The sequence below is a fragment of the Haliotis rubra genome, unplaced genomic scaffold, assembly GCF_003918875.1.
Source record: "Haliotis rubra isolate DU_JTF1 unplaced genomic scaffold, ASM391887v1 Scf351, whole genome shotgun sequence".
Lineage (NCBI taxonomy): Eukaryota > Metazoa > Mollusca > Gastropoda > Lepetellida > Haliotidae > Haliotis > Haliotis rubra.
In genome coordinates, this window is record NW_025767026.1 from 422,849 (window position 1) to 436,731 (window position 13,883).

Genomic DNA, 13,883 nt, shown 5'->3' on the forward strand with positions numbered 1-13,883 from the left:
TTAACTCCATGTCAAAGCACTCTCGCCCATTTCGAAGCTATATCAGGAAGACCATAAATATGAGCCCTGATGTACGCTTTTATTCTTTAATGGATCCAATTATAACCAGGGTGATACTAATGGGTTTTTTGTTACCACAGTTATGACGCGTGTTTTAGAAATAACCTCTCTACCACAATTGCATTTGTTACGTTAGCTTTTACAGTCAGCTCATTTGGCCCATCTAAATATCGACTTTTTTTGTCGTACGTGTATAATAGGGTGTCTGTTTCAGCAATTTATAGGCGACTCGTGTCAAATGTTACAGGGGTGAAATGTCGTGAATACTGACATAAGTGTGTATGTTTATCTCTCCATCATCTATAGCTAAGATACACACAAGAAGTTCTGTGCTGTCGTTTTGTTGCGTATGAAGGATGGAGTTCTTGACAGCGTGAGGTACTGCTTGCCAACTACTGTTTCAGTTTTAAGTTAGAACTACTTCCATTAATTTGTGGAAATACTCCCCCTGGCTTCCCTTGTCAAGAGTTGCTAGGCAACCCTGTAAAATAATGTATCTTTCATTTCACTGAATGACAGTCGGAGATGGCTTTCCCAATCAATACGTGCTGGTTTTGTCCCCGACTCTTGAGCTATTGAGAAATGTGACAGTGTCAATTTCGCAAGATTGAACACATGCATGAGATGCTGGAATTGGAGAGGGGGAAGGAGTGAAGGAAAAGGCTCATCAATAACAAAATTGATTGGGTGCTGATTTTGTTGTCTTTAGTACAAATGTGGATGGTTCACCCTCGTTAGCGCTTTACTGACAGTGATAGCCGGATAGTATTATCTCATAGACTACATGTTACAATTGTGGACACAAAAAAATCATGTAAAAAATTTAACAAGCTGTTTTTGATAGGGAGTGAGAATGGAAGTTTTTATAGATGGAATAAAAACAATGACGTACAGAATCTTTGAAGAATTGTTGGATTGGCTCCGCTTGTGTCAATTCATTCTCTCTTTACATAAATGGATTCTGAAACTGATGATAATTCTTGGGTAGAATTGTTCCAGACAGTCCCACGTAACAAGTGGCTAATACTGAGTGAGTGAGTTTAGTTTTACGCCGCTCTTAGCAATATTCCAGCAATATCATGGTGGGGGACACCAGAAATGGGCTTTACACATTCTACCCAATATTGTGGGCATTCGAACCCAGGTCTTCAGGACGCTTTAACCACCGGGCTACCCCACCACCCATCTGGTTAATGACTGGGTTGTCAGACACAGTAACTTGGGTGGATGTGTGGACAGAGATGTTTGAAGCAGTTGAAAGTTTCACCAGGATCGGTATTAACCATGTTATATTATGCCTGTATATATCCCATAAGACGGAATACAGATCCAGACTAATTGAAATTTGAACCCTGTACTTACTCTGCCCTTCTCGAATGACGGACAGATTGTAGTCTATAGGTGTCAGTTTATTACGATAATAGCGCTTGACACAAATCATTTCCAACGCCAAACCGATGAATTTAATATCACATATGTTTATTCCCATATACTTCTCTCTCTTCCCATAATTATTTCCCTTTCAGCAGCAGGTAAACTTCTTCATGACTTGGGGCGGTGGGGTAGCCTAGTGGTTAAAGCGTTGGCTCATCACGCCGAAGACCCGGGTTCGATTCCCCACATGGGCACAATGTGTTAAGCCCATTTCTGGTGTCCCCCGCCGTGATATTGCTGGAATATTGTTAAAAGCGGCGTAAAACTAAACTCAGTCAGTCAGTCTTCATGACTAGATAACATTTTTGTTGTCAATCATGGTGGTAGAGCGATGCAATTGTTAGAATAATTGTTTCTCTGACTGAACATTCACTTTTCATGTACGTAGAATCCATCTGCATTTGAGCAAGGCCTGGCTTCCTACCATATCACGGAACATGTTCAACAAACACATAATCAGCTTCCAACAATATTCTAGATACCATCTTCCTGTACACAGTTGCTCAGTCATTTGGTGGCAGCAAGCTCTGAAATATTGGCAAGCTCTATCATGTCTATTGTGCTCCAGTCTGCCCTGGTAGCCAAGTATGACTGAAGATGTGTTTGTGGTAGATCAGCCTGTCATATGCAGCAGACGTGACTTGTCGGCCATGTTGTTTGCATATCGACTAGTTCTCACTGTGGTTTTGCTCTCACAGAGAAGGTATTATGTCAGGAAGTAATCTTTTGTTAGTGTGTTGACATGATTGCTGGGACATAAAATATTCATCCCTGTGCGAGGATTTATTAAATATTAATGCTGACTTGCCTGAGGTACAAACACGTGGGTACTATCATCCCAGCCTGAATAAACACACACTAGACTTGTCTGTGGGTTTCACTGATTGCATCCATAGAGAAATTTATTTTCCAGTTTGTTAACTCTGTATTCAGCAATAATTCTAGCGCTCTGTAAAACATCTGGTGATTGACATAATGAGCATCGGTCTATTTACTTATGATATAATGACATGAATCAAGCAAGTCTGCAAGCCTGACCACCAGTCCTGTTAGACGCCTCTTTTAACAAACATTAATTTGCTGAAGACATTCTGTGTTTATGTTGTTGTTTTCTCTCGTGTTTTTTGACTGCAATGTAAAACAGAGTCGCTCTTTCAGTATGCATCTTGTGATCAGCGAGAGTGTTACTCAATATTATATTTCTAGCAACCTGTGTCAACAGTGTTGCATTATAGTGACAATGTTACTCTAGGGTATAACCTAGCAAGCAGTGTCTACAGTGTTACTCAATATTATATTTCTAGCAACCAGTGTCAACAGTGTTGCATTATGGCGACAATGTTACTCTAGGGTATAACCTAGCAAGCAGTGTCTACAGTGTTACTCAATATTATATTTCTAGCAACCAGTGTCAACAGTGTTGCATTATGGCAACAATGTTACTCTAGGGTATAACCTAGCAAGCAGTGTCTACAGTGTTACTCAATATTATATTTCTAGCAACCAGTGTCAACAGTGTTGCATTATGGCGACAATGTTACTCTAGGGTATAACCTAGCAAGCAGTGTCTACAGTGTTACTCAATATTATATTTCTAGCAACCAGTGTCAACAGTGTTGCATTATGGCAACAATGTTACTCTAGGGTATAACCTAGCAAGCAGTGTCTACAGTGTTACTCAATATTATATTTCTAGCAACCAGTGTCAACAGTGTTGCATTATGGCGACAATGTTACTCTAGGGTAGAACCTAGCAAGCAGTGTCTACAGTGTTACTCAATATTATATTTCTAGCAACCAGTGTCAACAGTGTTGCATTATGGCGACAGTGTTACTCTAGAGTATAACCTAGCAAGCAGTGTCTACAGTGTTACTTATTATTATGTTTCTAGCAGCCTGTGTTAGCAGTGTTGCATTATGGCGACAGTGTTACTCTAGGGTATAACCTAGCAAGCAGTGTCTACAGTGTTACTTATTATTATGTTTCTAGCAGCCTGTGTGAGCAGTGTTGCATTATGGCGACAGTATTACTTTAGGGTATAACCTAGCAAGCAGTGTCTACAGTGTTACTCAATGTTATATTTCTAGCAACCTATGTCAACAGTGTTGCATTATGGTGACAGTCACAAGCTGTTACTCTAGGTTATATCCTAACGACCAACATCTACAGTGTTACTCAATGTTATATTTCTAGCTACCAGTGTCAACAGTGTTACTGTATGTTATACCATAGCAACCAGTGTCTACAATGTTACTGTGTGTTATATCCTAGCAACCAGTGTCTATAATGTTATTGTATGTTTCATCTTTGCGACCAGTGTCTACAATGTTACTGTGTGTTATACCATAGCAACCAGTGTCTAAAATGTTACTATATGTTATATCCCAGCAACAAGTGTCTATAATGTTACTGTATGTTATACAGTAGCAACCAGTGTCTAAAGTGTTACTGTATGTTATATCCCAGCAACCAGTGTTTACAATGTTACTGTATGTTATATCCCAGCAACCAGTGTCTACAATTTTACTGTATGTTATACCATAGCAACCAGTGTCTACAATGTTACTGTATGTTATATCTCAGCAACCAGTGTCTACAATGTTCCTGTATGTCATGTTTATCTTTCAGGATGTTATGCTATCAGCTACCACCACACAGTCCCCCCTGGCCCCTGTGTCGTCAGTCTTTACGATGCCCTCTGTATCGCTGCCCAACGCGTCAGGCGGCACTCTGGGTCTCTCCGACCATTTGTTCATGTCCGTACCCTCCATAGCAGACACATCCACAACATCCTCGGTCACAGACGCCAAATCAGAGGCAAATGGTAAGTTGCAAAGTCAAGGTCAAATGTATCTTGGAAGTCACCTAAAATGATTCACTGAATCATTAGTGGATATTTACAAAAATCTATGGTCAAGGTCATTCATGAACTTTCTGCGTGCATTGTGGGATGCTGATCACGTGGTAAATTGTTCCATGAATAATTGCTGCCCGGATTAACAAATACCTCGATAAATATATCGTGGTTTCACTTTAAACTCACTGAAGGATGTGAACATGTCACCTGCCACAGCAAACAGCTCAACAGCTTCTTGTCTACTTGTCTACAATTTTGACGTCACTAACCAGGCTATTACTACTACTATTCCATTTATTTTTTCATACTTTTTATCAAATATATTTTTTCAAATGCTTGCTCAGTAACATCGATGATGAAGTCAAATTTTCAACAAACCCTAAGTTTTTTAGACAGTATCTCATTTTTTCCCATCAATTATTTATAGTTCAAATATGTTATAATTCAGACTATGAAAATTTAGCTCGTCTGGATTACTATTTTGTAATTAAAATATCAAGAACAGCTGCATGTCTTTGGTACACTTTCTGTTTTTTCATAACACCTCAATAATTGAAGAAATGAGTTTTTATGGTTGGGTCGGAGTTTGACATTTTTATCTTTTTGCCAGAGCCTGTCTTGCGATGATCCTGTTGATATTTGGACTTTTTATCGTGTAGGTGCAATCCACTCATTATCGAGTCAGACCCAGCTTCTTGGACAGCCCCAGGTAGCAGCACCACAGTTCTTCCTGGCAAGTCAAGCAGCGGCGCAGGCAGCTGCCGTTCAGGGGCAGGCGGCAGCAGCGTCCGCGGCGGCCAGCTCCCTCGGTGTACAGCAACTTCTCATTCCAGTCTCTACAGGTCAGACTCAGTCAACTTCACTGCACGTTCAAGCTTGTCCGTTTTTCCAAAGGGCACAGAGTTCTGCTTAGTATACTGTCACAGTCAAATAATTTGGACATCTCAGTTGGTTTTGGATATTGCTATGAAATCATACAATTTTCACAAGAGAACATGTTGCAGTTCCTTATGTAGACTCAAGCATCAAGCATCTGTTGTATAAACAAGAATAGGAATTAAAATTAGTGGTATCTTGTCGTTTCAAAGAATCACGATGGGTTCCTTGTTCCTTTGGAGGATTCAGACTGATTTGGAACCTGTTTAACACCTGGCCATATTTGTTCTACTGAATTAATTGCAAAATGTGAATGTGCAATATATAACTTCTTAAAATAACATCTATAATATTCCCAACACAAACTAGGGCTTTTGAAGGTTCTATGTTAAGGGCTGCTCTGCTTCTGTCCTGATCACCTGGTGCTTTTCGTGAAGGGACCATTCCGATATCTGTAGTGACTGGTTTAGAGAAGGGATTGTACACCCAGGAAGAGCTGTGACCTGGCCACGATTTCTCGAAACAAACTTAAGTCTGAGTTTTGACTCAAATTTGAGAAAACGCAGGAAAATGCATTTCCCAGAATAAACTGAAATCAATATTGAACTCAAACTTAGCAGACAATTTGAGTTTGGTGGATAGATTACTTAAGTTGTTTGGGCTTTTTTAAGTTAAAAAATGCAGTTGAGTTAAAAATTCAGCTGTTTCAAATTGTCAAACTCAGTTTGAAATTTGAGTAAAAACTTAAGTTTGTTTCGAGAAATCGGGGCCTGGTCCTTGTTCCACAAAGTCATCACGGTTCAAAGGTATACTCCTCAAAAGAATGTAAGGACCACCTGATTCTCTATTGCTGTAGTTGGTCAGCCATGCCATGGAAGATTAACTCCAGTATTATGAAAGAAAGGAGCTGATCATTTTGAGTGGTTATCTTAACACACATGTGTTGACTTTTGACAGTCAGATAGTGTGAGACTTGCTTTGTGGAACAGGTGCCCAGTCGCTTGTTTAGCCTCATGGACAGATACTGTGGGTTGGTAGGGATGGTTTGTTTAGCATCAATGGCATTTGATGACAATATTTACCTTCGGTTTGTCCCCCGGCTGCTGTTCAGTGTTGAGTCATATCCTTGTATATGGATTGGTGCTGACAATATTTACCATCAGTTCGTCACCTGGCTGTTTAGTGTTGAGTCATATCCTTGTATATGGATTGGTGCTGACAATATTTACCATCAGTTCGTCACCTGGCTGTTTAGTGTTGAGTCATATCCTTGTATATGGATTGGTGCTGACAATATTTACCATCAGTTCGTCACCTGGCTGTTTAGTGTTGAGTCATATCCTTGTATATGGATTGGTGCTGACAATATTTACCATCAGTTCATCACCTGGCTGTTTAGTGTTGAGTCATATCCTTGTATATGGATTGGTGCTGACAATATTTACCATCAGTTTGTCACCCGGCTGTTTAGTGTTGAGTCATATCCTTGTATATGGATTGGTGCTGACAATATTTACCATCAGTTCGTCACCTGGCTGTTTAGTGTGGAGTCATATCCTTGTATATGGATTGGTGGTGACAATATTATCCATTAGTTTTTCGCCCGGCTGTTTAGTGTAGAGTCATATCCTTGTATATGGATTGGTGCTGACAATATTTACCATCAGTTTGTCACCCGGCTGTTTAGTGTGGAGTCATATCCTTGTATATGGATCAGTGCTGACAATATTTACCATCAGTTCGTCACCTGGCTGTTTAGTGTTGAGTCATATCCTTGTATATGGATTGGTTTTGACAATATTTACCATCAGTTTGTCACCCGGCTGTTTAGTGTTGAGTCATATCCTTGTATATGGATTGGTGCTGACATTATTTACCATCAGTTTGTCACCCGGCTGTTTAGTGTGGAGTCATATCCTTGTATATGGATCAGTGCTGACAATATTTACCATCAGTTTGTCACCCGGCTGTTTAGTGTGGAGTCATATCCTTGTATATGGATCAGTGCTGACAATATTTACCATCAGTTTGTCACCCGGCTGTTTAGTGTGGAGTCATATCCTTGTATATGGATTGGTGCTGACAATATTTACCATCAGTTTGTCACCTGGCTGTTTAGTGTGGAATCATATCCTTGTATATCGATTGGTGCTGACAATATTTACCATCAGTTTGTCACCTGACTGTTTAGTGTAGAGTCATATCCTTGTATATCGATTGGTGCTGACAATATTTACCATCAGTTTGTCACCAGGCTGTTTAGTGTGGAGTCATATCCTTGTATATCGATTGGTGCTGACAATATTTACCATCAGTTTGTCACCTGACTGTTTAGTGTAGAGTCATATCCTTGTATATCGATTGGTGCTGACAATATTTACCATCAGTTTGTCACCCGGCTGTTTAGTGTAGAGTCATATCCTTGTATATGTATTGGTGCTGACAATATTTACCATCAGTTTGTCACCTGGCTGTTTAGTGTAGAGTCATATCCTTGTATATGGATTGGTGCTGACAATATTTACCAGCAGTTTATTATCTGGCTGTTTAGTGTGGAGTCATATCCTTGTATATCGATTGGTGCTGACAATATTTACCATCAGTTTGTCACCCGGCTGTTTAGTGTAGAGTCATATCCTTGTATATGGATTGGTGCTGACAATATTTACCAGCAGTTTATTATCTGGCTGTTTAGTGTAGAGTCATATCCTTGTATATGGATTGGTGCTGACAATATTTACCATCAGTTTGTCACCTGGCTGTTTAGTGTAGAGTCATATCCTTGTATATCGATTGGTGCTGACAATATTTACCATCAGTTTGTCACCTGACTGTTTAGTGTAGAGTCATATCCTTGTATATCGATTGGTGCTGACAATATTTACCATCAGTTTGTCACCCGGCTCTTTAGTGTGGAGTCATATCCTTGTATATGTATTGGTGCTGACAATATTTACCATCAGTTTGTCACCTGGCTGTTTAGTGTAGAGTCATATCCTTGTATATGGATTGGTGCTGACAATATTTACCATCAGTTTGTCACCCGGCTGTTTAGTGTGGAGTCATATCCTTGTATATGTATTGGTGCTGACAATATTTACATCCTTGTATATCGATTGGTGCTGACAATATTTACCATCAGTTTGTCACCTGGCTGTTTAGTGTAGAGTCATATCCTTGTATATGTATTGGTGCTGACAATATTTACCATCAGTTTGTCACCCGGCTGTTTAGTGTGGAGTCATGTCCTTGTATATGGATCGGTGCTGACAATATTTACCATCTGTTTGTCACCTGGCTGTTTAGTGTTGAGTCATATCCTTGTATATGGATTGGTGCTGACAATATTTACCATCAGTTTGTCACCTGGCTGTTTAGTGTAGAGTCATATCCTTGTATATGGATTGGTGCTGACAATATTTACCATCAGTTTGTCACCTGGCTGTTTAGTGTAGAGTCATATCCTTGTATATGGATTGGTGCTGACAATATTTACCATCAGTTTGTCACCTGGCTGTTTAGTGTGGAGTCATATCCTTGTATATGGATTGGTGGTGACAATATTTACCATCAGTTTGTCACCCGGCTGTTTAGTGTTGAGTCATATCCTTGTATATGGATTGGTGCTGACAATATTTACCATCAGTTTGTCGCCCGGCTGTTTAGTGTGGAGTCATGTCCTTGTATATGGATCGGTTCTGACAATATTTACCCTGTTTGTCACCTGGCTGTTTAGTGTTGAGTCATATCCTTGTATATGGATTGGTGCTGACAATATTTACCATCAGTTTGTCACCTGGCTGTTTAGTGTAGAGTCATATCCTTGTATATCGATTGGTGCTGACAATATTTACCATCAGTTTGTCACCTGGCTGTTTAGTGTAGAGTCATATCCTTGTATATGGATTGGTGCTGACAATATTTACCATCAGTTTGTCACCTGGCTGTTTAGTGTGGAGTCATATCCTTGTATATGGATTGGTGGTGACAATATTTACCATCAGTTTGTCACCCGGCTGTTTAGTGTTGAGTCATATCCTTGTATATGGATTGGTGCTGACAATATTTACCATCAGTTTGTCACCCGGCTGTTTAGTGTGGAGTCATGTCCTTGTATATGGATCGGTTCTGACAATATTTACCATCAGTTTGTCACCTGACTGTTTAGTGTGGAGTCATATCCTTGTATATGGATCGGTTCTGACAATATTTACCATCAGTTTGTCACCTGACTGTTTAGTGTGGAGTCATATCCTTGCATATGGATCGGTTCTGACAATATTTACCATCAGTTTGTCCCTCGGCTGTTTAGTGTAGAGTTATATCCTTGTTTATGGATCGGTTCTGACAATATTTACCCTGTTTGTCACCTGACTGTTTAGTGTGGAGTCATATCCTTGCATATGGATTGGTTTTGACAATATTTACCCTGTTTGTCACCCGGCTGTCTAGAGTGGATTAATTAGGTTACAATATCCGACCTGATTCTAGGTATTTGGGGACTCGACTTATTGTTGCTCATGTTCCAGACTTTGCTGTATAAGACATAACGTAACAAATAACGATGCTGTGAGTCTGTCATACGATACATATCCTAATATGTATCCTGTATGGGTACGAGATAATTGTATCCTGATACAATAACTTCATTTCCTAAGTGCATATTCTCCCTCGTTTTGAAGGTGAATCACAATCCTGAATGACTTGTTTTTAAATTTCACCCAGGAAAGATGGGATATTGTAATGGAGAAACACTGATGGCCATGTTGCTATTTATCCCCACACGACCTCTACCATATGCAGTGTCTATCACAACACAAGTATAATTATGTGCATTGATGTGAATTATTGCAACCACCTTCCCTTTCATCCATAGAAATTCTCTCGTCTGCATATTCTCCTCTCAAAATCAGTTTTCTATCTTTATGGCTAGTGCTCCAGATTTCTCTACACTCGCTAATAAATTTGGAATGGTAATATTCAGGACTGGCGTTCTGTGATCCCAACTGTGTCTTTGATCTTGCATGTTTGCTTCCATTCCTTGGTTCTCTGTAGTTTTTCTTCAAAGACTTACTTCACAATACAACATTTGCTTCATTTATTATGTATACATTGGTGTTCTCATTCAAGAAGAGTCGGTCAGCGGTGCTGCTTGGCATACAACTCATTATCTTGAGATTTAGATTGCTTTGTTAAACGTGCGTATGAGAATAGCGGAAAATAACGAATGTAGTCAGTAATTTGTGGAAATAAAGGTCATTAAGTCTGATGTGGAAGCTTTATGTAGGATTTGTCTGAATACATTCATTAGAGTTGAGGCACTGGGTTCAGTGGATGTGGTTGTCTCGTTAGCATCACTGTAGGTATTATCTCATGGGAAATACGGGCTGTATTCTGGTTCAGGATCAGAGCTGTAACCTTTACCTCAAATTAATGTACCGTAAATACTTGAAAAAATGTCTGCCTTTGACAGCATTTGTTTTGAAAAAATTCGCAATTAATAAGCACCTGTTGTTAATAAATAATTAATCAACTGGTACGCCACAGGGAGATATACCTGTCTGAAAGAATGCCTTTCATTCATGAGACCCTTCCATCAAAAATGGGTGTTACCTTTCTACAGTCTGTAAAGAAGTGTGAAGCAGTTTTTCTAGACTTCGAACAGCAGCCACAAATATGATGGTCAACAAAACCCATCTTAAAAAGTCAACTGTTCGTGGGTAAAAAAAATCATGTTGAAGTCACTAGATCAGTCAGCTACCTCCATGATATACTATCTGACGATAAAGATTTTAAAAGATGGTACTTGTTGTTTCTCAGCCTGGTGCTCCAGGGATTGATAGTGGAGTCAGTTTGGAGTTAGTATTCTGTGTCATCATGAACTGAAGCATGGTGTCTGTAGTGGGCTAGTGTTATAAAACCAGCCTTAGACCTGACTAGTACAATCAAACACGAACATTAGGCGGTGTGGTAGCCTAGTGGTTAAAGCTTTTGCTCTTCATGCATAGACCCAGGTTCGATTCCCCACATGGGTACCATGTGTGAAGCCCATTTCTGGTGTCCCCTCTGTGATATTGCAGGAATATAGCTAAAAGCGACGTAAAACTAGACTCACTCACACAAGCAAATGCAAACACCATGTACAGGGGGAACACACACTCACACTCTTGTACAAATATATCTATGATAATCTTAAAAGCATTTTTGAAGCCTATTTCGACCTCACTATGAATCACTCCTGTGCTTTTTTGATATTCAAACTAGAAGTCAAAAGCCATGAATATGATTTTATTGTTACCCCAAAAAATATTGCAATGAAAAGGTAACCTGGTACTGTTATTATTGATTACGCTTTGTTAATTTTGACGTACGATCGGGAATAATGAGGAGTAGTTGTAAACTTCTTCATCCGTCATTCTCTTGGGACTTTTTAAAGAGGTTGCACTCTGAATTCTCATACCGAAACCAAAGAAATCAGAACAGCTCCTTTTTTGCATCATTGTTACACGCTGTGCTGTTACGTATGTTATTTACGTTGCCGCATACAAATCAATTCTTCTGTCCTGATCGGTGTATTGTATGCAGTGTGAGTCCCAGGGAAGCAGGTTAATACAATGATGCACATCGATGCTGAATCATAAACAGTACTTGTTTAAACTCTGGAGAAAAAAACATATCCGACTTTTCCTGAGTGGAAATGTATGTTCAGGCAAGTTTTTTGTGTTTTCATTGTTTTTTTGTTCTGCTTTGTTGCTTTGAAAGAAACTTTATAGATTTTTGGACGGCCATTGTTTCTCTGGTGGTTGTTGAAACCTGAATTGATATCGCCAGAGACGGACACACTCGGCTGAACTGGTTGAAGGCTGGATCAATATTTCAGCATTTATGATGGATCAACAGCTATGTTAAGTTTCAGTGTGAAAATATCAGTGTTACAAGCTGTAAAATACACTTTAATATTCTCTGAGGTCTGTTCCCAGTGTAACTAAATACTGAGAGGGTTTATTGGGTGTTACTAATGCCATTAATGTGAAGGTTATTCATGTATTAAGAAATTAAATGAAGCATTAAACAACACACAAAACAACATCAAAGAAGATTAGAAAGACTCGGCTCTTTGAGTTATAACATTTAATCTTCACAATATTATTATTATTATTATTATTATGATTAGATTTAACCTCAGTGTGTTTTTTGTCTTTTGATTCATGGTCCGCACAGAAGATTGCTGTGACTTACGTTTTTAAGTTAAAAAATGTCAGAAGTAAGCTCTCTGAAATTATTTTAAAATGCTGATGTATGATCACTACATTATTTACTGCTTTGTCCAAATCAAAGCATATTATTCATTGTGAAAAAACCCATCTACATCCAGATGGATGTAATCCTTTAGTGCAGGGTAGTATTTTCTGCAGAGCTGTCACTTCCCAAGGGAGATAATCAGCTTACATGTAATGACTGCAGTGCATGGTGGATAGAGTTCCTAGAATGCTGCCCAAGGGAAATTGCAACTAAAAGATGCAGCTGGGTACTTGCAGTGCTAGTTCGCTTTGTGAACTCTTTTTTAATGTTAGGAAAGACGAAAGAGTAACTGATCTGAGTAATTCCCACTTGAACTGCTGGTGTGTGGCGTAGTTCATGTTCGAAATGTGTGCTTTGTGCACAGTGTGAACTATATTTGCATAAAATATAGATCATGGATTGCTTAAGCAAGGAAAATAATAAATATACATATTTTGGGGTATTTTTTTTATAAAATAATGTAATATATTAAACACAACTGTTCTGATTTGAGTATAATATGTATTTTCAGATTTTTATGATTGGTCAAACCTGTGACATCTATACTATACTCATCAAAGAAATTAACTAACAGCTGTGCCAGATTTTTGGTTTAAATGTCAGGTCTGTCCCGATAATGTAGCAGATTAATGCTCACTCACTCACTCACTCGTGCTCTATGTACCAAACATGTAACAAATGGGAGCACCTTTAGAATACAGCACCACAACTTCTCGTGAGGACGATCTCTGCCGTAGGTCACGTGTCATTAAGACAAGCAACCAGTTTGTGAGAACCCGTCGGAGGCGAACCCGCGACCTTCGGATTGTTAGCTCGACAGCTAACCGACTGAGCTACGTCCACACTGTTGCACAATGTGCAAATTTATCGAGTCATTCCTGTGACGTCACGGAAATGAACGGAAAGAGTCGAATAGGTCACGGACAATTACGAATGCTACGGGTAGACTTGGTGTCTCGTGATTTTATTCTCCGGACAATTGCCGAATGGATCCGATGCCATTTGGCACACTCGTCCCATTCCGTAATCTACAAATTAGCGTGTGGCGTGGAATGAGCCGATATGCCTCAAACTGAAAAGGGTTGTTGGCGTCAGGCGTCAGGCGTAGATTTCACGGTGCATGCATGAATGGCGTTTTTATATAAATCGGTGATTTTGTGACAGAAAAGTGATGTAGGGAACACTGTAAGGATAATGTGGATCGCGCACTAAGGAGCGAGGGAGACATGAGCATGTGTAGTGGCGGCACTCGGGTGAGTTAGCCTTCGAATCATTACTTTACAAAATTTATGTTGCGTGTGAAAGAGGCTTGAGTGCAAATTCCAGACCAATTTCCATTAGCCCAAAATTTCT

At 39.5% G+C, this 13,883-nt stretch overlaps 1 protein-coding gene across 8 annotated transcripts in view; it reads left to right on the top strand.

Annotated features, from left to right (window-relative positions):
• LOC124285083 (POU domain, class 6, transcription factor 1-like) overlaps nucleotides 1-13,883 on the top strand; it is a 94,179-nt gene that overhangs the window by 57,412 nt on the left and 22,884 nt on the right. For 7 of the 8 annotated variants that reach the window (XM_046721237.1, XM_046721242.1, XM_046721243.1 and 4 more), the window contains 2 exons: nucleotides 4,124-4,319; nucleotides 5,012-5,194. In XM_046721237.1, coding sequence (XP_046577193.1) covers nucleotides 4,124-4,319; nucleotides 5,012-5,194 — 379 coding nt within the window. The remainder of the gene's footprint in view (nucleotides 1-4,123; nucleotides 4,320-5,011; nucleotides 5,195-13,883) is intronic. The other variant, XM_046721245.1, reaches the window with a different exon arrangement.